Below are 25,290 nucleotides of genomic sequence, written 5' to 3'. Positions count from 1 at the left end.
GTTGAAAAGACCCAGATTTTGCCACAAACGCTGCTACCTATATAATAGCATATAGTGGTTTGGTTATTACAGAACACCAACTTGCATAATTTTCTCTTTATAGAGAAAACCAGAATTCAGTACCATTTATTTTAAAGGAAGCCAAAACTGCAAAGAAAAATGCAGTTTTAAGTATCATTTAATGGATATCTTTTACAAACAAAAACATATGCCTGCTACATTCTTATTTACTAATGTATGTCAAACTTAAGACATTTCAAAAGAATCTTCTTAAAACAAAGGAAATCATTATTCTTAGAAAGTTAAATTTCCCAGGCTGGCTGCAAACTGCAAAAGAAAAAAAATATATAAACAATTCAACATCTGTAGATATTCATAAGGCTCAGCTTTGTAAAGCACACAGATTACTCAAATTGTTGGCATACATTTTTTGCATACATTTTTTAAAGATGCTAACAATAAACATTCTATATCCTTTAAATCACCCAGCCAAGGGGGAGTTATGTATGTGTTTGCACACTCACTGCTGATCTTAAGCCTACTTTGAGGATACTGCTGAGTGATTTTCTAAGAGTTGAGAGCCAGCAAGTAATCATACATACAGGCTACTGTCAGTCAAACTGAATTATCAATGACAAACACAAATCTGCACACACCTTTAATGGGTAGCAGACTGATTTAAAAGAATAAATCAGCAGATGGCAGTCTTAACTTTCTAACCTTCATGATTATGAGGCCCTATTACTTTTAATCTAACTTCCATACAACCATGTCAGCATGTGTATTTGTTTTACAACTTGCCTCAATAAGGCTCATGGAATTTTAATAAAGTACTGATTTATGTCATTTTATCACTGTTGCCTGCAAAGAAATTTAGGCTAATCTGTCAACAATTTTGTCAATCATCTGACAGAATAATGGACCAGTTCTAAGCCATATATGACAATCTCAATAATCATAGTGTTCACATACAGGACTCCTACAATCTTCTCTCTAATACAAGAGTCTCTCATTTAAAGAACTGATTTTATCAGCTCACATCCTGGATAAAGCTAACAATCCCTCCACCTCTCCCCCACCCCTAAACTTGCTATATTGGACTCATTTCATTAACATGACATCTCTCCCAAATGAAATTTTCCGTAAGCATCCATCCATTGAGAAGGTTAAACTGTGCAGTATATATCTAGGTTACTTCTGATAGAGAAAAAGTAAACCAAGGAGGAAGAAAGGTCATTTTTCAACAAAGAAAGATTGGAGATGACAAAGAAAAAAAAAAACAAAAACCCTTAGCACCACTCAACCCTCATTAAATTCCTCATTAAATATAATCTAGATATGCAGGGTTTAGTACAGCTTAAAATAAGCATTCCCAGGCAGAGATCTGCATTCTGGACAACACACACCTTCCTCCCGTGGAGTACATGTGATACAGCTGGAATTCAGGGAGGTTAGAGTTCTGAATATTTGAGTAAAATTAACTACATTCATTCTTAGGAGCAGGGTATTTAAGCCTACTTTGATTTCAAAACCACTCTCTTTTCTTATTCTATATAAAATGCCAATAATGAACATCCTCATGACCCTCTCCTTTAACTGTATCAGAGATACATTTTTCACTTGAATATCTGCAAATAATGCTAACCAGAGGTGTTTTTTCCTCCTGTACATGAGCATAAGCTTTGTTCAGGTCCAGTCTTTCTTTCCAAGGAAGAAGTTCTAGGCCAAACAGTTCAACAGAGCTCAGAGTGAGCTAGGGATTAATGAGACTGTGTGTGCAAACAAATAAGTACAGTAAATTACAAAAATGCTCTGGACTTGAGCATGTAGAGAATATTTTCAAAGAATTCCAAGTGGCGCCCAAAGGGATTAAAAAATTAATCTCCCTCCCAAAGGAAACCCTAAATTCTAATGTGAAAACATGTACATGAAAGTCATTCCCTCTCCAAAGAGAACAAGTTCCTACAAAGCCAACGGGGGTGGGGAGAATTCTACAAGGGGGTTGTTGCCTCTGATGCTGACAGCACTATGCTCAGCCTAGACTTGGTGGTAACATTCTCTGCAAAAGAAAATCTCTCTGCTTTTACTCACAGTGCCTCTGAGCTAAGGGGAGGAAAGGAGACAGAATGAGACATGAAGCCAAGCGTTTTCTTTTATTCATTTTTTTTTTTCTAACTTCAGATGACTCACTGGAAAAAAAGACTTGTGAATGGTCTCCTTGGAAGAGACAAACACATTTGATATCTCTTTCAATTGAAACAAGTGCATAGAGGGTAAACTCACTTTCAGCTAACTGCCTGGCTTCTATTTCACAGAGCAGAGGCATATCTCTTTTCTCCAACTCTTTGAGAAAAGCAGCTCTCTGTTTCTTAGCTGTCATCCTTTACTCCACTTGCAGACATGTGCCTGAGTTTGTCAGAGCACAGTGGCAACAGAATTTGGATTCCATGAAATACACACATCAGGAAGAAATAAAGGCCTTGTCTACACACATATTGCTAGTTACCAGCAAGAATGTAAAAAGGGAAACAAGCAACAAGAAAATTAAAAGAGAGAAACATCTTTACTCTGACTGGACAACACACTTTTTTCATAATCAAGGTGTTAAAATCTGCTGCTGCTGAGATAAAACCACTAACTTCAGCAGCTAAGATACAGTTACTCACCCCGGTAGAGTCCAAAGAAGCCCTCATAACGCAAGACTTTCTTAAAACAGTCAAAGCTGTTTTTGTACATCAGCTCCCCAACAACCGAGCCAGTGCCACGCTGGTTTTGCATGCGGGTCTTCACCAGATCTATAGGATATACTGCAGTGGCTCCCACAGCTACAAAGAAAACAAGTTTTACCCTTAGAAGAGAGTGCAATTAAATGGAGGCTCTTTAAGGACAACAAATCTCATCTCAAAGGACTAGAAAACAAAATACGGTATCTATTCTCACAAAAGAGACTGTATGTTATTCTTCCTTCTTCCATACACTGCTGAAGGATGACAGGCTAGCATTTGGGACCCATAAATACAGCTGCTTCAGAGAACAACTGCGTGCATTTTCAAGTCATTACCAACGTTAAGTCATCAAGACTTGATTTCCACAACATGAAACTATTATATATTTCTTTATACTTTCCATTCAATGCCTAAATATTATACCATTTACCCTTTAAAATAACCATATGTGTAGAAACAGGTAGCTATAATTTTAAAACTTAGTTTACTAAAGCATTTTGGTAAATTACTCTTAGTTATGACCATAATATTGGAACCACATCTCAACATGACCCTATCCCTTTGTACAGAATTTGTGTTTTTTGGCTTTTTTTAATGCCAGGCTTTAGGATTTCTGACACTGGAAAAATTATAAAATGAAGTGGAGTGTTATTTTTCAACTGTTGAAAACCAAAACATGTTCTGCAACTTCTAAAACTGAAAAGGAAAAAACAATAGTTTCATCAGTTCAGGCTTGTTTTGAAAAATCATAAGCATTTTAATCACACCTCCTAGGATCTTCTCAACAAAGCTACTTCAGATTCTATACATTTTCTATGGAAAGATGTAAGAAAAAAAAAAGTCTCTCAAATGTTGCCTAGGAGCAGGGACTAGGGGTTCATTTTAGCAAATATTAAGTACAAGTCTAGATAATTCTTTAGCCAGAAAGAGGGAGAGGGAAAAAAAAAAATACGAGTAGAAAAGCTACAGTGAATCAATCACTTTAGGAGGCTGTTTTGTTTTGTAAGGTTCTGGGATTTGTATACCTGCCTCACCCCCAACACCATTATTCCATTTCTTCACACTGTCTTAACAGGATAATTAAGGCGAGTGCAGCACGCATGCAGACTTTCACTTTATTACAGGGGTTTGTCCTGAAGACACACTGGAGCCAGAAGGGCCACAGCTGTGCTGCGACAATCCTCTCATCACAGGTAGAAATAAAGGACACTGCAGAAAGCTCTGTAGTTATGACCCGCAGGAACTAGAAACTGCACCTTTGCTGACCTGTCTCGGTCTAGTGAGATAGTACTGAATTAACACAAGCTTGAGACAGCACACAGACATGTCACTCACCTCCAGCAACTGAGCCCAGAGTGAATCTGTAAGCAGACTCGGCAATCTGGAGCCAGATCGGCCTGCCTAAACCGTGAGATTGCTGCAGGGAGGAAAAAATAGGTAAAGACACTCGGAAAAGTATATGGCAAATAAAAAAGGCTACAATTCAGCTACTTACGATTTTAAAAATAGATACCTCGATTAGCCTAAGAGACACAGTTGCCTTCTTCTCGCCCCGTTTTTTAATAAGCCTATTAATACCTGATTTCTCTAATATTGGAGAATACACTATCATTTCCAGAGAAGTGAATCTTTCAGGTAAATAAATGTCTCGAGTATAAAATCTTTCCCCCTTCTTTAGCTAACTTAAAATTTTAAAATATTTCAAAAATGGGGGCACCTGGGTGGCTCAGTCAGTTAAGCATCCAACTTCATCTAAGGTCATGATCTCACAGTTCATGAGTTTGAGCACCGCATCGGGCTTGCTGCTGTCAGCGTGGAGCCTGCTTTGTATCCTCTGTCTCCCTCTCTCTGCTGCTTCCCTGCTCTCACTCGCTCTCTCTCAAAAGTAAACATTAAAAAAATATATTTCGGGGCGCCTGGGTGGCGCAGTCGGTTAAGCGTCCGACTTCAGCCAGGTCACGATCTCGCGGTCCGTGAGTTCGAGCCCCGCATCAGGCTCTGTGCTGACAGCTCGGAGCCTGGAGCCTGTTTCCGATTCTGTGTCTCCCTCTCTCTCTGCCCCTCCCCCGTTCATGCTCTGTCTCTCTCTGTCCCAAAAATAAATAAACGTTGAAAAAAAAAAATTAAAAAAATATATATATATTTCTAAAAGGTACACAAACTATCTTGATTCCTAAATCAGAGAATACTGATGATAAAAAACACCTTCTCTAATGATTGAAAGTCATCAGATTCCTAGGTCCATCAATTACTGCATCAAGATCTAATGCACCTGTTGGTGCTATCTTCCCATGCCTCAAGGCCATTACTTCTTTCACCAACAGCCTCCTGGTTGGATTTGGTTTGGCCGCCTATCGCCTCTTTTCTTAAGGCTGGAGCAGTCACACAACTAGGATTGTTATGTATATGTAGGTGAAGCAAAGTCAAATGCTTCTCTTTGGGACTAAAGTGAAAAACTTTAATAACTACAGTTTTAAGAGTTCAGAGCCTTGGCCCCCTTACTTCTGGCTTTACAAGCTCACCACTGAGGTTATCACTAGTTAACCACGTATTTCTGAACCATGTTACTGAGCATTTTCTTTCCTAGACCTATGTATTCTCCAGCTATACCTATCCAAAGAAAGGCTTTAAAAAATAAGTCTCTGGGGCCTGGAGCTTACTATTTTTTAAAGGCTTTAAATCATTCTGCTATGTAGTTAGGCTGAAAACTATCCTAGCTACCCACATTTATAGTTACAACATAGGATTTATGATGATAACAATGCAAAGGAAAAAACCCTATTGTGACTCAGAATGTTATTTCATAGGTAACCCACAACATAAAGGATCTAAAATAATTTGTCTATACTAGTCTGCCAGTCTTGTTCTTTAATATATTCTTTATGAAAACAGCAGTTATGCTGCATAAACAGTTTGAAATGAAAGAATAAAATATTTGGTTTATCATAAAGAAAACTTGAAAAATATTAACTTGGAATGAGCTTTTTTTAAAAACCTGCATAATAAAAAGCTTAGATACGCTCATTAGAATAATTTAATGGAGAGGGAATCCATGCCTAAAATCTAAAAGAAAGAAAAAAAGCTAGTCTACTCTGACTTGCTTTCATCTGTACAATCTCTTCAAAGCTCAATTAATCAAGATAAATATGACAAACCTGGATATTTACAAATAATTTGAGACGCAGCCTACAGAAAGGTTTTATTTGGTTGTTTTGTAAATCCTGAATCACAATACACATCTTTTCAGTTTTTAACCAAAGCATGTGATACCTAAATGTTTAATGTTTGATTGTGATCTCTGTAGGCAGAGATCTTTTAAAAGCTCATTATGCTTAAAAAAGAAAAAAAAAAACCGCTCATTATGCTTGCCAGTGCTGTGGTTCAACAAATTCTATAGTAAAAAGGAAAATAAGTAATGTATGATGAAAAGTCAAAATGAAACCCAGAGAAAACCCTTGGCAAAAAAAATTGGTAAAACACCATTATTTCAAATATCAGTACATATTTTATAAAGCTCAACTATCACAATATACTAACTTTATTATAATCCATTGCGTGAAAGTATATACCTATTATGTACAAAACTGAATTTAGCATGTGGAAGAAACCATCATGAAAACGGTGGAAAATTACAGAGTAGTACATTATCATGATCTTGTAGGAAATACATTTTTTCCTACCAAGTTAGCCTAGACAACTGCATTGACATCCATTGTGTTTAATTTATGTACTGTAACAAAAGTGAGCAATAAATAGAAACTGATATTTATATTTGAAATCAAATAAGGGAAAGAGTAGGATATTTTAACAAAACCTTAATATAAGCATAATTTGATTCATTCATAGAAGAGCAAATGGGCCATCCAAAAAGACAATTACTTTTTGTTCTCTTTATCACTACAATAACAACACTAATTTTAGACTGTTTAGAGATTTACTATCTCCCAAAGGGTGAAAGTACTTTACCAAGCAGCATTCAAGACCTGTGCTCTAATGCAGCCATTGGGGGGCCCAATGTTTCTCAATCTTCTGTAAATAAACTCCCTTTGAGACCATCAGGATGGTCTAACCCACAGTGAGACCACAAAGTACTAATTTCTCAGTCAGTCCACTGTGCATTTAAAGGTAAGATGGCCATACTAAGGACAGGACAAGTGACAATAAAGGTCTCATAGTGAGATGGGGAATAAGCAGACCCGTGGCCCTAGTCACCCCACTGCATTCTCCACCATTATTTAAGTAAATAGTTTCAACAACCGTTTATGAATGAATACTCCTGCCAACCAAAGATTATGATTTCATTTATAAATTATATACATGATCCATCGTACTAATATCTATATAAATCTAAGTAATAGGTTTTATTAAATTACACACAATATGCATTGTACACTTGATCTAAGCCAAAAGGGCAAGAAGCGATTACATTGTAAACATCTACAAAAGTAAAAGTTATAAAAGAATGAGATCAGAGGTGCCTGGGTAGCTCAGTCAGTTAAGTGTCCAACTCCAGCTCAGGTCATGATCTTGCAGTTTGTGAGTTCAAGCCCCGCGTGGGACTCTGTGCTGACAGCTTGGAGCCTGGAACCTGCTTCAGGTTCTGTGTCTCCCTCTCTCTCTGCCCCTCCCCCACTCATGCTCTGTCTGTCTCAAAAATAAATAAACATTAAAAAACAAAAATAGGGGCGCCTGGGTGGCGCAGTCGGTTAAGCGTCCGACTTCAGCCAGGTCACGATCTCGCGGTCCGTGAGTTCGAGCCCCGCGTCAGGCTCTGGGCTGATGGCTCAGGGCCTGGAGCCTGTTTCCAATTCTGTGTCTCCCTCTCTCTCTGCCCCTCCCCCATTCATGCTCTGTCTCTCTCTGTCCCAAAAATAAATAAACGTTGAAAAAAAAAAATTTTTTTAAACAAAAAGAATGAGATGGTATAAAATAATTTTCAAAAAATTTTATTTTCATTTACTAAACCAAAAATCTTTTTGCTATCACTTCAACGTATTATATTGACTATGTTCAGTTAGTTTTTTAAACATTGATTGAACAAAGCAAGGCTAACCAGTTACTTCTAATACTCTGTTTCAAAGATAGCACAGTGGAAAACACAGTGTGTGTCTTCAAGGTAAAGATAAGTTAAGAGTCTGTTTCTTGGACAGCAAAAATATTTTTAACTTCTAAAAACATGCACATAAAACTTTATCCCAAAATGGAATTTCTCAATTACAAAACTGGGTGAAAACAGGCCTCGTTCTCATAGATTTATTATTTTCAATCATGTCTCCTTTCAAAAAAATATGTTGAACTAAAACTCAAATAAGGGCTATGATCCCAAAAAAGAATAAAATTACCACTATTTTTTATTAATATAAAAAGCCTCTCCTGTGTTCATCACATATATTTTCTTTACCCTCTCTCTTCCTTTACAAAATGTTTATGGATCAGTCAGTGAAGAATCCAATTTCAGCTCAGGTCATGATCTCACGGTTTGTGAGTTCGAGTCCCATGTCAGGCTCTGTGCTGACAGCTCAGAGCCTGGAGCCTACTTTGGATTCTGTCTCCCTCTCTCTTTGCCCCTCCCTCGCTTGTGTTCTGTTGCTCTCTCTCTCAAAATTAAATAAGCACTTAAAAACTAATTTTTTAATGTTTATAAGCCCTACAAAATCCTATGAAAACTGAAGGATTACAGTGTGTTTTAATTCTTAGCTAAAAACATCTCTAACTATAAACACCCAAATACGCAAATGCCTTTTGGCCTCTGCCCTTATTAAATAGCATTTATTTATTTTTTTAAATATGGTCAGTAAGTTTTTCTCAAGCTTAGCTATCACTGTAACTTATGGTTCACTTGTATTCAGGTATGTAAATTAATGTAATTAATGCTATGGATTTCACTTCATGAATATTCATAAGTAGAACGCTACTGTAGCTGTCATGCCTGTTAATGACTGTGTACTGAATTTTTAGCATTTAGACTGAAAGAAAATACTCAACACTAAGAAGATCGCCTACCGTGAGCAAATGGGCCAAAGGAAAAGGCACTTTCCCTTAAGTTATGATTATGATCATGAAGGTGATATTTAACAAAATTAATTAAGTGTTTTTCAAAGCAAAATAAGAGTTGAGAATCTTAACTGATTTTTAACCTGTTCCCTAAGCACATGTGTATGATAGGAAATGACTTGAGACCTCATTTGGTAGCAGAAAATTCTTCTGCTTTTGTTGTTGAACATACCTCAATCTATAAATGAGAATGACCTAGAGCAAGATCATGCCACAAGTCAAGCTATGTGCCCAAACCACACTACTTCAGGTAGTATGTCAATCCAATGAAGAGAGCTACCTCTTCAAAACAGCATACTATTAATGGAGAGAAGAAAAGGAAAAGCTGAAGATTTTTATACTGACTATACGAGGTGGGGGAGAAAAGAGCTAGATTTTAATACCTACTGAGATGTACGGTTGGAAAAATAAGGCTAGGGAAAATAAATTAACAAAATTCTTTTGCCAGTAAATCACACCTGAATTTGAATTCAATATTCTTGGCCTTACAAAATAAGATTTAAGAGTTGGTGGGATTTGTGTTCGTTTTGTTTTTTTGATACCACAGGTAAGTAAAATCAGATGATACTTGTCTTTCTTGGACCTATTTCACTTAGGATTAATACCCTCTAGGTCCATCCAAGGTGTCACAATTGGCAAGATCTCATTCTTTTTTATAGCTGAGTAATATTTGTGTGTGTGTGTGTACCACATCTTTCTCATCCATTCATCTACTGGTGGACACTTGGGTTACTTCCATATCTTGGCTGTTGTAAATAATGGTTGCCAGAGGGAATGTGTAGGGCGGGGGGGGGATGCAAAATAAAGGGGATTAAGAGGTATAAACTTCCAGTTATAAACTAAATCCGTCACAGAGATGAAAAGTACAGCATAGGAAATATAGTAATGTTATAAGCTATTTATAGACACATAATACTGAAAAATATCTTTTGAAATGCAACTTTTTCAAATTTCTAGAGCAAATTTTCATAAATGTATACCACAAAATGTAAAATTAAATTCACTAAGCTCTTTAAATGTTTCAATATCTCAACCATTTAACAATTTTATTAAATTTTATTATGAATCAATGAATTGGAATAAATCCATCTATTTTTTAAGGACCTGAGAACGTACAGTGGAAATAAACTTTGATGGCAGCAGGTAAGAATTCTTTGCTACTAAAGAAGCTAAATCGTAAGGAGTTACAGATATATCTTAATCTACAGAAAGCTTTGTTACACTCCAAACAAAGTATTAACATAAAATGTAGATATAAAAGCAAAATTTTCCATTTTCAATCTACTTACCTGACTACAAACATTCTTATTTATTATGAAAAGTAGAACTAGAAATCCTAATTAGCTTTAGAAGCAGAAACATCATTTCATGGAGCACAAGTAGAAGAAAAATTTCCTACCAAAATTTCCCAAAGTGAACCACACTTAACATGCCTTGATCTTTTACTAGCACATGTGGCTATTCACCTATGTGGCAGCAATGAAGAAAAAACAGACTTGGGCTCTTTCTGTGGCATGCCCATTTAGTGTTTTCTCTCTCTCCTTTTTTTCCTGTCTTCTTCCCTATCTCCCCACACCCTTTCAACGTCTCATACGGCACAAGTCTCCTCAGGAATCATGTGGGACACAAGCATTGTCTATGACAGCAGGGAAATAGCGGGTGACAGGGAGGAGCCCTCCTAACCCTCACCCCACACACAAAGCCATGTGACCATAACTACAACTGGGGCCTCCTCCAAGTGCCACAGAAGTGAAAGTTTCAATTTAAAACAAGACCTAAAAAGAAAAGAAAAGAAAAATAACTGTGCCATTGTACTCTTCCATGTAATATCATGGGGTTTATTTTCCCACTGAGGTAGTATTTTTGTAATCAGAAATGGGACTGTATTAACTTTATGGGACTCAGAAGCTATTGTTTAAATCATCCTTCAAGAAAAACTGCTAATATTTTATTTAAAAAATGTAGTAATATTCAAGGTTGTCTTTCTGGCTCATTACTTATATAGTTTTCCTGTGTTATTATTGTAATCTATAAAGCATGATCTCAGTGAAAGATGTACTTCATTAGAAGAATGTTTTGATTTTTCAAGCCCTATAAATATCAGTCTAATTTTTCAAAGTGAACTTAACACTAATCTTTAAGTGTCACCACACAAGTGAAAGGAAGACTGCTAGTTCCAGGGAGGAGTCAAGCCCGTGTATGTCTGCACTCTTATTTCCCTTATCTTAATAAAGAAAAAAACACAAACATAAATTTAGGTCCCCATAAAAATAGTCCATAAGGGTGGGAATAACAGTTGTAATCTTTGAGCTAAGTAGAGACTTTTTCTGGACAGTTTTTAATTTTCATAGCATTCAGGAACTTTAGGCTTGTCATGTACATACTATTTCAGCATTTTTGAAGGTGATTCTATTTATGAGACTCCTCCTACCTGTCTCTGAAGTTCTGCCAGGTTGTAAGGTAAGGCTCCCTCAGCCAACGGAGCTATTCTCTCAATATCTGCCAAAGTCAAGCGCCTTCAGGCAAAAATATGGGAAAGAAAAAACTGTTAGACACCAACAAACTCCTCATACCAAGATCATATTTCTTCAGAAAAAAAGAAGACGGGAAAAGAACCAGGCTTTTTTATTTTTTTAACCTTTTTATTCATTTTTGAGAGACAGAGAGAGAGAGACAGAGCATGAGCAGGGGAGGGGCAGAGGGAGAGAGGAAGACACAGAATCCAAGGCAGGCTCCAGGCTCCGAGCTGACAGCACAGTGCCCAGTGCAGAGCTTGAACCCACGAACCAAAAGATCATGACCTGAGCCAAAATCAGAGGCTTAAATGACTCAGCCACCCAGGTGCCCCAAGAAGCATGCTTTAAAAAAAATTTTTTTAATGTTTATTCATTTTTTGAAAGACAGAGTGTGAGTGGGGGGGTGGGGGGGCAGAAAGAAAGGGAGACACAGAATCCAAAGCAGGCTCCAGGCTCTGAGCTGTCAGCACAGAGCCTGACTCACAGCTCAAACCCACAGACCTCAAGATCATGACCTGAACTTAAGTCGGATGCTTAGCTGACTGAGCCACCAGGCACCCCAAGAACAATGCTTTAAAAGTAGTATTTCTTGGGGCGCCTAGGTGGCTCGGTCAGTTGAGCATCTGACTCTTGATTTCGGCTCAGGTCATGATCCCAGGGTTGTGGGATGGAGCCCCTGTGTCGGGCTTGGTGCTGAGCATGGAACCTGCTTAAGATTCTCTTTCTCTCTCTCTCTCTCTCTCTCTCTCTCTCTCTCTCTCTCTCTCTCTCTCTCTCCCTCTCTCCCTCCGCCCCTCTCCCCTGCTCACGCTCTAAAATAAACATAATAGTAAAATAAAGTAGTATTTCTCTATTCACTCAGATCATCTTAGTGAGGAAAAAAATCTCCAAACCCAGGATCCCACAACAAAAAGCAAAAGATCTCAGAAAAATAATATGTACTACACAAATTTAATAATACTCCAATGGTAGACACTAAAAGTAAAGAACTAATCCTTGTTAGAAGTAAAGTATAGACATTGACAGTTCATACATACTAAGTGTATTCCTTTAGGGTACATATTTAATGCATAGGTACAAAGTATCTTGAGAAGGACAAATACAAAACTGATGAATACTGGTTGCCTTTAAGGAAAGGCACAAGGACAGAAGAGATACTTTTTTACAGCATGCTCTTTTAAGCTCTGAGTTTTGAACCCTGCACTACTGTTTCCAAAAAATTTATTTTTTTTTTTTTTTTTTTTTTTTTTTTTTAAATTTTTTTTTTTCAACGTTTATTTATTTTTGGGACAGAGAGAGACAGAGCATGAACGGGGGAGGGGCAGAGAGAGAGGGAGACACAGAATCGGAAACAGGCTCCAGGCTCTGAGCCATCAGCCCAGAGCCCGACGCGGGGCTCGAACTCGTGGACCGCGAGATCGTGACCTGGCTGAAGTCGGACGCTTAACCGACTGCGCCACCCAGGCGCCCCTAAAAAATTTATTTAAAAATAAGTACATTCCATGAACCAGGTAGATCACTTCAGATCTAGTTTTGAAAAGCATTTTCTGAAACCATTTATTATCTTATAAAGGTGGCACAGAACCTCTGCTAAAAATGTGAATTCTAGATGAATGAGACATGGCCTGATATTTCATGTCAATCACCAAAGACTGGATGGCATTTTTAGTATCATCTCCAGACCAATAATTCATTATGTAGCATAAAGGCAATAATAAATCACCCATATATACCCAGATTCTAATAGTCCTCAGCTCTAGGGTTAAAACCCATTTTTCGTTTATATACACAATGGAATACTACGTGGCAATGAGAAAGAATAAATATGGCCTTTTGTAGCAACATGGATGGAACTGGAGAGTGTTACGCTAAGTGAAATTAAGTCATACAGAGAAAGACAGATACCATATGTTTTCACTCTTATGTGGATCCTGAGAAACTTAACAGAAGACCATGGGGGAGGGGAAGGAGGAAAAAAAAAGAGGTTAGAGAGGGAGGGAGCCAAAACATAAGAGACTCTTAAAAACTGAGAATAAACTGAGGGTTGATGGGGGGTGGGAGAGAGGGCAGGGTGGATGATGGGTATTGAGGAGGGCACCTTTTGGGATAAGCACTGGGTGTTGTATGGAAACCAATTTGACAATAAATTTCATATTAAAAACAAAAACAAAGACAAAAACCATTTTTCGGATATTCCTACACTTAAAAAAATCTTGCAACCTAATATAAGAGCATAAGTCCCGCATCCCACAAATCCTGCTCAGAGATGAAGGTTTTTCTTTTGGATTTACAAAAGAACTTCACAAATCAAAAACTGTCAATGTGCTTTGGTTATTTTAGTCTATAAAGTGGAAGCATTAGGGGTCCCTGGGTGGCTCCGTCACATAAGCATCCGACTACTGATTTCATCTCAGGTTATGATCTCACGGTTCATGAGATCGAGTCCTGAGTTGGGCTCTGCACTCATAGTGCACTACCAGTGCAGAGCCTGCTTAGGATTCTCTCTCTCTCCCTCTTTCTCTGCCCTTACCCCACTCACATGCACGTGCTCTCTCTTTCTCTCTCTCAAAATAAACATTAAAAAATTAAAAAAAAAATAGAATGGAGGCATAAAATATCTGAGCTTGACTATGATGATAACCATAATGATAACGTCACGAACATATTTCAAGAAATGATACCTTCCAACACAAAATGATACATACTGTTCTGTAAAAATGACCATTTGTGAATGAACCAAAAAGATTATAAGACACCTGGACATGTACTGCAGTTTACTTTATAAATGTAGGCAAATTTTCACAAATCTCTTACATGTAATCGAGTCCAGGTGAAATCAACTTTTCCCCATTCCTCTCTTACTTCTCACTCCCTCTCACTCTCGTGTGTCTTCTGTCCCCTATCTCCCTTTCACAAGTCCCATGAGCTCTTACTCTCTTCTTTTACCTCCCTCTCTCCCTCTCTTCCCTCCTTTTCTCTTCTCCTTTCTCTTTTCCCCTCTTGCTCTCTCTCCCTTTCCCTTCATTCATCCCCCCAACCTAAACGTCTGTCTTCGTCTGTCTCTCCCTCCTCCCGTTTCTCATTTGGCCTCTCTCTCTTTCTTGGAATTTGTAGACTGAATTAACTACTGTAAAATGAACTGAAAGCATACCCCTGATTCACATGTTACAGGAACTGTCCTATAATAAATATCATGAAGAATTATTGGAATAGTTACCCTGTAGCATTATATAAGTCTGCAAGTTGGTAGAGGATATCAATTTCTAGTGGAGTGACTTGTCCATAGCGTATGGCACTCTGGGCAAACTCCTCTAGAAGAAAAAGAAAGAATTGAAAATCTTAAAACATTCTTAACATGCTTCTAGTTTAACCAACTATCCTCTGAAAGCTAAAGGCATTTTAGAATTATTTTAAAAATCTAAAACTGAATTTAAATACCTAAGTTCCACTATGAAAGTTTGAAAGCCGGCAAAAGATAAAATGTTAACACAAGGAACCAGCAAAAACAAATTTATTTCAAAGATAAAACAATCTCTTTAGAATCCTCTCTCTTATCTTGTTTATTTGCTTTCGTCTCCAGAGTCACAAGATAAAAGACGTGCTATTCTCCAATCAACGAAAACACCCTACTACAACACAGCAAAAAGAGGAGGCTTGCCCATCTTTCTGCCACAACTCCCTCCTAGTACAAACAAGTTTCAGCCACAGTGCCACTAGCCGGTGTGACAGACTGGACCAAGGTTCTTTTCAAAACTGTCAGAGCTGCTTTTTTATTCCTGACCCCAGCACCCCATTAAATGCACCTGGATTTTTGAAGACCACTACCGCCCAAGTGAAGCATACGCACACCGTAACACACTCTCTAGATCTGGCTTCAGAGTGGTAAACTTAGGTCAGCTTCATGCCCTAGATAAAGAAAAGTGAAAATGCACATTCCAATCAACACACAGTTTTGAAATCTTACCCTTTGTGACTTCGACATCTTTCCTTGTGCCAGCTAAAGTGCTATATATCTTACGAACAAGCTCCATGTTATTCAGTAAGGAGTTAAATGCATTGAAGTAGGAGAAGCTAACCTGGTGTGAGATGCTGCCTCCAGCTGCCTAGGAAATGACAACAGGAAAAGTTTAAATAGTAAGCAAAAACAAATAAAACACGTTTAAGGACACTACACTTTTCTCAAAGAAGATCCCAAGTAGTCTTCATTATTAAAGTGATTAACAACCAGTCCATAAATACAAAGAAAGTATCCTACTGAAACACTCAGTGCATTTCACGCCCTCAGGGAGGTCTATGTAATTTAGGTTTTAAGGAAGAAAGCAACATCTGGAAGTTGGACTTCACGGTTCATCTACCTATAAGGTCAGAAACAACAAATACAATTATCACAGATCAAAAATAATGGTTATTTAAACAGGATTTTCAAGATCCTCAACTATGAACTCTTGCTAGTCTAGGATAATTCAAACATCAACGTACAATACAGAGTATTTTTTAAACTTGCTTTTTTTCCATACACAAAAACCAGTGGTAACTTTATATTTTAAAACTATTTCACTATATCAACTTTCCTAATTGTTTTCTTTTTTTAAAGACCACTACTATAATTAAGATATTTAACAGTCTGAATCTGCATCACGAAAGGTACAACTACCAAAAACTCCAAAAAATGTAGAGAAAATCTAGGGAGCATTTATTCACTATAAATTACATCTTTAGTGGAACAGTGCAAAAGAGGCTCTCTTGTGCCTGGGGAGTGATGGGGGTGGGGGGCAATCTGGCCTTCATTACCTCTGCAGGGTGAAGAGGTAAGTTCTCCCTCTGCCCACCACTTGGATATAAACTCAAAAGCCTAATTTTTTTTTCATAGTTTGCAAAGCCTAATTTCTAAGCCAGGAGTCAGAGGAACCCATATGATTAAAAACATTCTCTAATAAAAACTCAAAGAAATACTTATGGAAATACCAGTGTGACCTTAATCACAAAGGTCTACTAAGAATAGTGTAGGTAATGATGGGCAAATGTACCCATCCCTCACATAAATGCCTTAACCCAAATATAGATGATATTTGTATTAGCTTGAATTTGGATGCCAGTGACCCAAAAGGAGAACTCAAATTATTTAATACATTCCTTCAGGGACTGAAATGGCATTTGGTAAGTTGAAGCTATAATAGGTCTATGTAACCCAATTGGAAAAGATTAAATGGGTCCCCTCATTCCAAGGCAATGAGAGTCCCCCTCTGTAGGATTTTCTTTCCTTTCTCCCACCCACCCCCCCGCCCTTTCCTCCTTCTCTCCCTTTCTTTCTGTCCTTCTCTCATTTTTTGGCTAGGGTATGAGGTAAGGGTTCAGGGAGTGGGAGATGGGTGTCAAGGAGGTGAAATGTGTAGGACAAAGTGACATGCTCCATGTTCAAATTCACTGAAGAAAAAGAACAGAAGTTGATCTTTCTACCCCGGTCTAAATCAGGGATAATGATCTTCAGCTGAAACAACAAAAGCACTCACTGGCTTCCCTCCATATAAAACAAGCAGCAATCAAAAACTTATACATAAGTACAATGCACGAACAAGAGAACTGGTAAGTGAGGAAAGTTTCAGCACTCTTTGTGAGGAAGTGAATGACATCAGTTTGCTATTGGTCCAGATGATTACTTTATAGAGATTAGCAGTTTGACAGAACAAAAAAACCGTCTGGTCCATGCAGACTGAATGCACAGGTGAAGGGGCAGAGAGAGGAGGGAGCCACATTGGCTGATGCCCACATATTTCCTCCATACCTTCTGCCACGGCCATGGTTATTAAAACAGTGTAGAGGCCAGTGATGATTCCTCTAGCAAACAGCACCCTGCAGGCAACAAAGGAAGGAGCCATCTTTATAGCAAGGCTTTGGGAGCCTGGTGGGATGGAAAAAGGCCAAGGTGAAGGCAGCAGTGTCTGGGCAAAGTACTGCCCTGCCCACTGGGAAAAGTAATTGCACACCCCTGTCTACAAACTCCCTTGTTTTCTTTCACTGGACTCTGTAAATGGAAATAAACAATTTAGAAATATAGGAGAGCACGATGGTGGCTCTGAAAAAAACTTGATGCGGGAAAGACTATTCACCATCACAGCACTCCCACCTCCCTTACACATACCTGTTTACCTTCTACCAACCAAACATTAAGTTAGAATAGTTGACAGTCAGGTGTGTCCAAGGAGGCGAGCCAGGACCCAATGGTTCAAAAATGTTAAGGAAAGAGAAAATTGAAGTACTTGCTTTCTACTTACTGAAACTAAATTCTCCTCCACAAAGGGAGTGAGCATGTGAGACCGAATGGTAACCATGATGTCACTGAAATCCAGACCAGAAATCATGCCACTTTTGCTTTTGTCTTTCAGTGCAAAGGCTTGTCTTGCATGTTCCAGCTGCAGCTCCTAGAGGGAAGTTAGAAATAGAACAGTAGATTGGTTAAAGCACATCCCAACTGCATGTTTTGAAAAAGGAGGACGTTCTTCCCTTGCGTGCACTTACTACAGAAATGAACACTGCATAGCTCTGAATTTACAATAAAACTTTTAATTTCTTTTAAAAAGCACGTTTTCCTGAAAATGTACTACACAGTACTCCTCGGGAAGAATGAATCATAGCATGACAATAAAGAAAGAGGAGGAGGAAAAAAACCTTAATGCACTTGAAAAGTTTTCAACACTGAACCCTTCTTAGTGTTTTAATTCAGCTTTTAAAATGTATTCTTTCTTGCTTGAAGGCATTCTTATCCAAGGGTACCTTTTTTTTTAAGTTTATTTATTTGAGAGAGAGAGAGAGAGAGAGAGAGAGGGAGAGTGGGGGCGGGGGGATGGCAAGCAGGAGGCACAGAGAGAGAGAAAGGAAGAGAGAGAATCTCAGGCAGGCTCTGTGCTGCCAGTGTCTCCCAAGGGTACGTTTTGAAATCAAAGTTTAGATTTGGGGTACCTGGGTGGTTCAGTCAGTTAAACACCAGACTCCTGCTTTCGGCTCAGGTCACGATCTCACGGTTTGTGGGACTGAGCCGTGTGTCAGTCTCCACACTAACAGCGCAGAGCCTGCTTGGGATTCTCTCTCTCTCTCTGCCCCTTGCCCACTTGCACTCTCTCTCTCAAATGAGCAAACTTAAAAAAGTTTAGATTCATTTTCAGTATTTCAATGTAATACTGTAATTAAAGGGTCTCTTTTTCTCTCTCAATGAATTAGACACCATTTTTCAAACAATTTTTAAAACATGAACTTAGTGAGAAAGTCTACTGACTGGTAACAGCAATAGTTAGTAATTCTAACATGAAAGTTATAAATAACAAACTGATAACTAGTGTTCAGCTATCACTGTCTGGCTTGGGCAGCAGTTACTCATAAACTGTAAAATAATCCAGAAGATCACTGAACTTTTGAATTATTCAGCAGTCACATTTTGTCATAAATGATATCAATAAAAACAATAAAACGTGCCAGTAACATGCTGAATACTATACAAAAGTGAAAAGTGGAGCATTTCTGCACTGAGGACCTATGACATAATCCAAATAAATCTGTTACCACAACATAACAATGGTGCTATTGGGTGCCATTTTCACACTATTTGCAACTCTAAAAATAATATTCATATCTAAATATATATTATTCACAGATACAATACTGCAATTTTCATTACCATATTTATACAAGCCTACAAGTCAATGTTGCTTTTTCTGATATTTAAAAGTTTTGGTAGCAGGGTGCCTAGGTGGCTCAGTTGGTGGAGCATCTGACTTTGGTTCAGATCATGATCTCATGGTTCGTGAGTTTGAGTCCCATGTCGAGCTCTGGGCTGACGGCTGGCATACTGGAGCCTGCTTCAGACTCTATGTCTCCCTCTCTCTCTGCGCCTTCCCTGCTCATGCTCTAAGTAAATAAATATTTAAAAAAAATTTTTTTTACAGTTTTGGAAAAAGTCTCATTACTTTACTAATTTATTTTCCTATGGGCTTGTGATAGTTCATTGGTAATTCAAAGACATTTAAATTATCTTAGGTTTGTCTTATAATTCATTAAACTACGTATTTGTTTTATGTGGCTTTCTAGATTTTATTTGTATGCTATTTAATAAGTTTTAAAAATATTTTTTCTTAGCAGGTTGGCAGGCTAGAGACAAGTATATCAAACCTATTAAATCTTCCAATAGTCTTAAAAAAATTAAATGAGAATACTGAGGGAAACATCTAAGGTATTTTAACATCTATCACCCAACATCTAAATGTTTGGATTTTTTTGAAAAGACAACAGAAGTGGAGAAACTAAAACTCAATTGGTAAATATGAAAGAGTACAAAATAAACAACCAGCATGATATGACAAAGTTGTCTCTTCCCTACTCCTACTTTTTTATTTTTTATTTTTTTTACCCTACTCCTACTTTTTTAAAATTTCAACTCTATTGAGATAAAAGGGACAAAATTGTGATATATAAAAAGTGTGCAACGTGATTTGATACATGTATACATTGGGAAAGGAGTCCCACCAAGTTAAGTAACATATCCATCACCTCAGTTACCTTTTTTTATAGGAACACTCAAGTTCTACTTCCTTAGCAAATTTTAATTACACAACACAGTATTATTACCCATAGTAACCATGATATACATTACATCCCCAGACCTTATTCATGTTATAATGGAAGGTTTGTATCCTTTTTCCAGCCTCCGCCCCCCTACCCACCCACCCCCACCCTGCCCGTCAACCACTATTCTTTCTGTTTCTGTGTTCAACTTTTTTTTAAGGTTCTACAAAGAAGCAATCCCTTGTAGTAGGTCTTTCTTTGGCTTATTTCACTTAGTATAATGCCCTCCAAGTTCATCTGAGTTATTGCAAATGGCAGGATTTCCTTTTTTGAGTGAACAATATTCTATTGTGTGTGAATACACACACATTTTTTTTTTAATTTTTTTTTTCAACGTTTATTTATTTTTGGGACAGAGAGAGACAAAGCATGAACGGGCGAGGGGCAGAGAGAGAGGGAGACACAGAATCGGAAACAGGCTCCAGGCTCTGAGCCATCAGCCCAGAGCCCGACGCGGGGCTCGAACTCACGGACCGCGAGATCGTGACCTGGCTGAAGTCGGACGCTTAACCGACTGCGCCACCCAGGCGCCCCCACACACATTTTTCTTTACTCATTCACCTCTCAATGGACACTTAGGTTGTTTCTATGTACAACAAACATGGGAGTACAGCTATTTCTTTGAAATAGTGATTTTTGTTTCCTTTGCATACATACCCAGAAGTGGGGTTGCTGGATCACCTGGTGGTTCTATTTTTAATTTCTTGAGGAACCTCCAGACTGTTTTCCATAGTGGCTGCACCAATTTACTTTCCAACAATGTACAGGGTTCCCTTTTCTCCATATCCTTGCCAGCATTTGTTGTCTCTGGTTTTTTTGATAATAGAGATCCTAACAAATATGAAGTAACATCTCACTATGGTTTGGATTTGCATATCCCTGGTGATTAGTGAGATTGAGCAACTTCTCATATACTTCCTGGCCATTTATATGTCTTCTTTGGGAAAATGTCTATTCAGGCCTCTTATCCATTTTTAGTTTTTATAATTAATTAACTTATGGAGTTGAAAGTGTTCACATCCTATATATATATATATATATGTGTGTGTGTGTGTGTGTGTGTGTGTGTGTATATATATGTATATATGTATGTATCTGGGATACATACATATGTATATATGTACATATATATGTCTCTGTATATATATACATATATATGTGTGTGTGTGTGTGTATATATATATATATATAGTATCGTATATATACACACACACACACACATACATATATATATATATATATATATATATATATGCATGTGTGTACGTTACTGTGTTGTAAAGTTCCCTACATATTTTGGATATTAGTCCCTTATTAGATATGTGGTTTGCAAATATTTTCTGCCATTCCATTGGCTGCCTTTTCATTTTGCTGATGGAGTCCTTTACTGTGCAGCTTTTTGGTTTGATGTGGTCCCACTTGTTTATGTTTGCTTATGCTGCCTTTGTTTTCAGTGTCTAATTCAAAAAATCGTGGCCAAGACTGAAGTCAAGGAACTTACCCACTATGTTTTCTTCTAGGAGTTTAAAGTTTCAGGTCTTATGTTCAAGTTTTTAATCTATTTTCAGTTGTTTTTTCTGTCTGGTATAAGATAGGAGTCAAGTTTCATTCGTTTGCATATGGATATCCAGTTTTCCCAACACCATTTATTGAAAAGACCACCCTTTCTCCATTTTATATTCTTAACTCCTTTGTCAAAAATGAATGATCATATATGCATGGGTTTATTTCTGGATTCTCTTTCTGTTCCACTGATCTATGTGTCTGTTTTTGACAATACCATACTGTTTTGAATACTATAGCTTCATAATTTGAATTTTAAAAATGTGATGTCTCCAGCTTTGTTCTTCTCAAAATTGCCTTGGCTATTTGGGTTCTTTTGCGGTTCCATACAAATTTTAGGACTGTTTTTCCTATCTCAGTGAAAAGGCCCACTGGAATTTTGATAGTGACTGTATTGAATCTATAGATCACTTTGGGTATTACATTTTAACAATATTAATTCTTCAAATCCATGAACATGGAATATCTTCCCATTTATTTGTGTCTTAACTTCTTTCATCAACATCTTACAGTTTTTAGTGACCAGATTTTTCACTTCCTTGGTAAAATATATTCTCAAGTATTTTATCCTTTTTGATATTCTATAAATGGGATTTTCTTAATTTCTCTTTTTAGTAGTTCATTGCTAATGTATAGAAGTGCAACTGTTTTTGATTGTGTACCCTGAAACTTTAAGTCATTTATTAGTTCTAACAGTTTTTGATGGGTTTGTGTGCATGTGTGTGTGCGCGTAGTCTTTAAGGGTTTTCTTTTTTTTTTTTTTTTTAATTTTTTTTTTTCAACGTTTATTTATTTTTGGGACAGAGAGAGACAGAGCATGAACGGGGGAGGGGCAGAGAGAGAGGGAGACACAGAATCGGAAACAGGCTCCAGGCTCTGAGCCATCAGCCCAGAGCCTGACGCGGGGCTCGAACTCCCGGACCGCGAGATCGTGACCTGGCTGAAGTCGGACGCTTAACCGACTGTGCCACCCAGGCGCCCCAAGGGTTTTCTATATCTAATATCATGTCATCTGCAAAAAGGGACAATTTTATTTTTTCCTTCTAATTTGGATGTCTTTTACTTCTTTTTCTTGACTAATTTCTCTGGCTAAAGCTTCTAGTACTTTTTTGAATAAAAGTGGTAAGAATATGCATCCTTGTTTTGCTCCTGGTCTTTGAGTAAAAGCTTTCGGCTGTTCTCTGTTTAGCATGATGTGAGCTATGGGCTTGTCATATATGGCCTTTATTTTGTTGAGGTATGTTCCATCTATATCTAATTTGCTAGGCACTTTTTAAATATTTTTTTAATGCTTATTTATTTTGAGAGGGGGGAGTGTAGGGGCAGAGACAGAGAATCCCAAGCAGGTTCTGTGCTGCCAGTGCACAGTCCAACATGGGGCTCAGTCTCACAAACTGTATCATGACCTGAGCCAAGATCAAGAGTTGGATCCTTAACTGACTGAGCATTAACTGACTTAGCACCTTGCTAAGCATTATTTTTAATTTTTTTTTTAATGTTTACTTATCTTAGAGAAAAGAGAGCGAGAGAGAGAGAGAGAGAGAGCACATTCAAGTGGGGAGAGGCAGAGAGAGAGGGAGACAGAATCCGAAGCAGGCTCCAGGCTCTGAGCTGTCAGAACAGAGCCCCACATGGGACTCAAACTCACAAACTGTGAGATCATGACCTGAGCTGAAGTTGGACACTTAACCGACAGAACCACCCAGGCACCCCACCCCTTGCTAAACATTTAAAAATTTGTTTAATGTTTATTTATTTTTGAGAGAGCAAGAGAGAGAGACAGAACACAAGCAGGGGAGAGGCAGAGAGAGAGGGAGACATAGAATCCGAAGCAGGCTCCAGGCTCTGAGCTGTCAGCCCAGAGCTTGACACGGGGCTTGAACCCACAGACTGCGAGATCATGACCTGAGCCAAAGTCAGATGCTTAACCAACTGAGCCTCCCAGGTGCCCCGCTAAGCATTTTTTATCATGAAAGGATAATGAATTTTTCCAAATGCTTTTTCTGTATCTGTATCTACTGAGATGATATGATTTTTATTCTTCATTTTGTTAATGTGATGTATCACATTTAATGATTTGCATATGCTAAACCATCCTTGCATTCCAGGAATAAATCCCATTTGATCATGGTACATGAATGATCCTTTTAATGTACTATTAAATTCAGTTTACAAATATTTCGTTGAGGCTATTTGCATCTACCTTCATCAGGAATACTGACCTGTAATTTCCTTTTCTTGCAGTGTCCTTGTCTGGCTTTGGTATTAGGATTAATACTGGTCTTGTAAAATGAATCTGGAAGAAATGTACCCTCCTCTTGTACTTTTTGGATAAATTTGACAAAGATTGGTATTAACTCTTCTTTAGTTGTTTGGTAGTATTCACCAGGGAAGCCATCTGGTCCTATACTTTTCTCTGTTGGGAGATTTTTAATTACTGATTCAATCTCCTTACTAGTAATTGGTCTGTTTAGATTTTTTATTTCTTCATGATTCAGAATTGGTAGACTGGATATGTTTCTAGGAATTTATCCATTTCTTCTAGGTTACCTCATTTGTTGGTATATAAATGTTCACAGAAGTTTCTTATGATCCTTAGCATTTCTCTTATTAATTGTAATGTGTCTTTCATTTCTATGTGTTTTTTTCTCAGTCTAGGTAAAGATCTGTCAATTTTGTATATCTTAAAAAAAAAACAGCTCTTAGTTTTATATTTTCTGTTGTCTCCCTAGACATTATATTTCATTTATTTCTGCTATAACTTTTGTTATTTTCTTCCTTCTGCTGACTTTATCCTTAGTTTATTCTTCTTCTAGTTCCTTGAGGTGTAAAGATAGTTCGAGATCTTTTTTTTTTTTTTTTTTTTTTAATGTAGGTGTTTATCATTAGAAACTTCTCTCTCAGAACTGCTTTTGCTGTATCCCATACATTTTGGTATGTTGTGTTTTCATTTTAATTTGTCTCAAGATATTTTTTTAACGTTCCTTTTATTCTATGATCCATGAATTATTCAGGAGCGTGTTACATAATCTCCACATATTTGCAAATTCTGTCTTCTTCTACTTTCATCATTCTCCCTACTCACTCCATCTTCCTATCACCTCAGCTCCAACCCTATCATCCTTCAAATGAAGCAGGAATTTTAGGTCTTTATTTCAACCTTAAAATATGATTGAAAGTATTCCCCCACAGAAAGGATGTTCCTAAGCAGCATCAGAAATAGACATAGGTCCTCTCCTTATCTTATATGTTTTCCCTCCTTCTCTATGTCTTTGTTACACCTTTGTCTTCTCCCATGTACGTCTTCGTTTTTCAGAAATATCCAGTGGCAGCCATGGACATGACGAAGCCTCATTAATGACACTCAATACTGAAGAAAATGTGAACTTTTATATTAATAAGACAGAGCAGAATCCTCATTGCAAGAGTAATACTGGAAGAACAGATTTTCTATTTTCTATTAGGTCAGCAATCGGAGGGCTCCTATGTATCTTTTAAAGATACATAGTTAAGGGCGCCTGGGTGGCTTGGTCGGTTAAGCGTCCGACTTCGGCTCAGGTCATGATCTCACGGTCCATGAGTTCGAGCCCCACGTCAGGCTCTGTGCTGACAGCTCAGAGCCTGGAGGCTGTTTCAGATTCTGTGCCTCCCTCTCTCTCTGCCCCTCCCCTGTTCATGCTCTGCCTCTCTCTGTCTGAAAAATAAATAAACGTTAAAAAAAAAAAAAAAGATACATAGTTAAAGTTGCAGATAAAACTATATACAGTGTTTGGGATTGGCTTCCAAATGATCCAGGAGGGAGCACAGTGAAGAGTACA

At 37.8% G+C, this 25,290-nt stretch overlaps 1 protein-coding gene across 2 annotated transcripts in view; it reads right to left on the bottom strand.

Moving 5' to 3' along the window:
* The window catches only part of SLC25A12 (solute carrier family 25 member 12), a 103,076-nt gene that overhangs the window by 31,901 nt on the left and 45,885 nt on the right, over positions 1-25,290 (bottom strand). For both annotated transcript variants that reach the window (XM_047083589.1, XM_047083590.1), the window contains 6 exons: positions 17,569-17,715; positions 15,261-15,399; positions 14,514-14,607; positions 11,212-11,296; positions 4,062-4,143; positions 2,667-2,825 (listed from right to left, as the gene is read on the bottom strand). In XM_047083589.1, the coding sequence (XP_046939545.1) occupies positions 2,667-2,825; positions 4,062-4,143; positions 11,212-11,296; positions 14,514-14,607; positions 15,261-15,399; positions 17,569-17,715 (706 nt within the window). The remainder of the gene's footprint in view (positions 1-2,666; positions 2,826-4,061; positions 4,144-11,211; positions 11,297-14,513; positions 14,608-15,260; positions 15,400-17,568; positions 17,716-25,290) is intronic.

This window comes from Lynx rufus, unplaced genomic scaffold (assembly GCF_022079265.1).
Source record: "Lynx rufus isolate CCGP_SWC_20201006 ecotype Redwood Valley unplaced genomic scaffold, mLynRuf1.p SCAF_2, whole genome shotgun sequence".
Taxonomy (NCBI): Eukaryota; Metazoa; Chordata; class Mammalia; order Carnivora; family Felidae; genus Lynx; species Lynx rufus.
The sequence above is the reverse complement of the archived record's forward strand: the minus strand, read 5'-3'. Positions and strand labels throughout refer to the sequence as shown.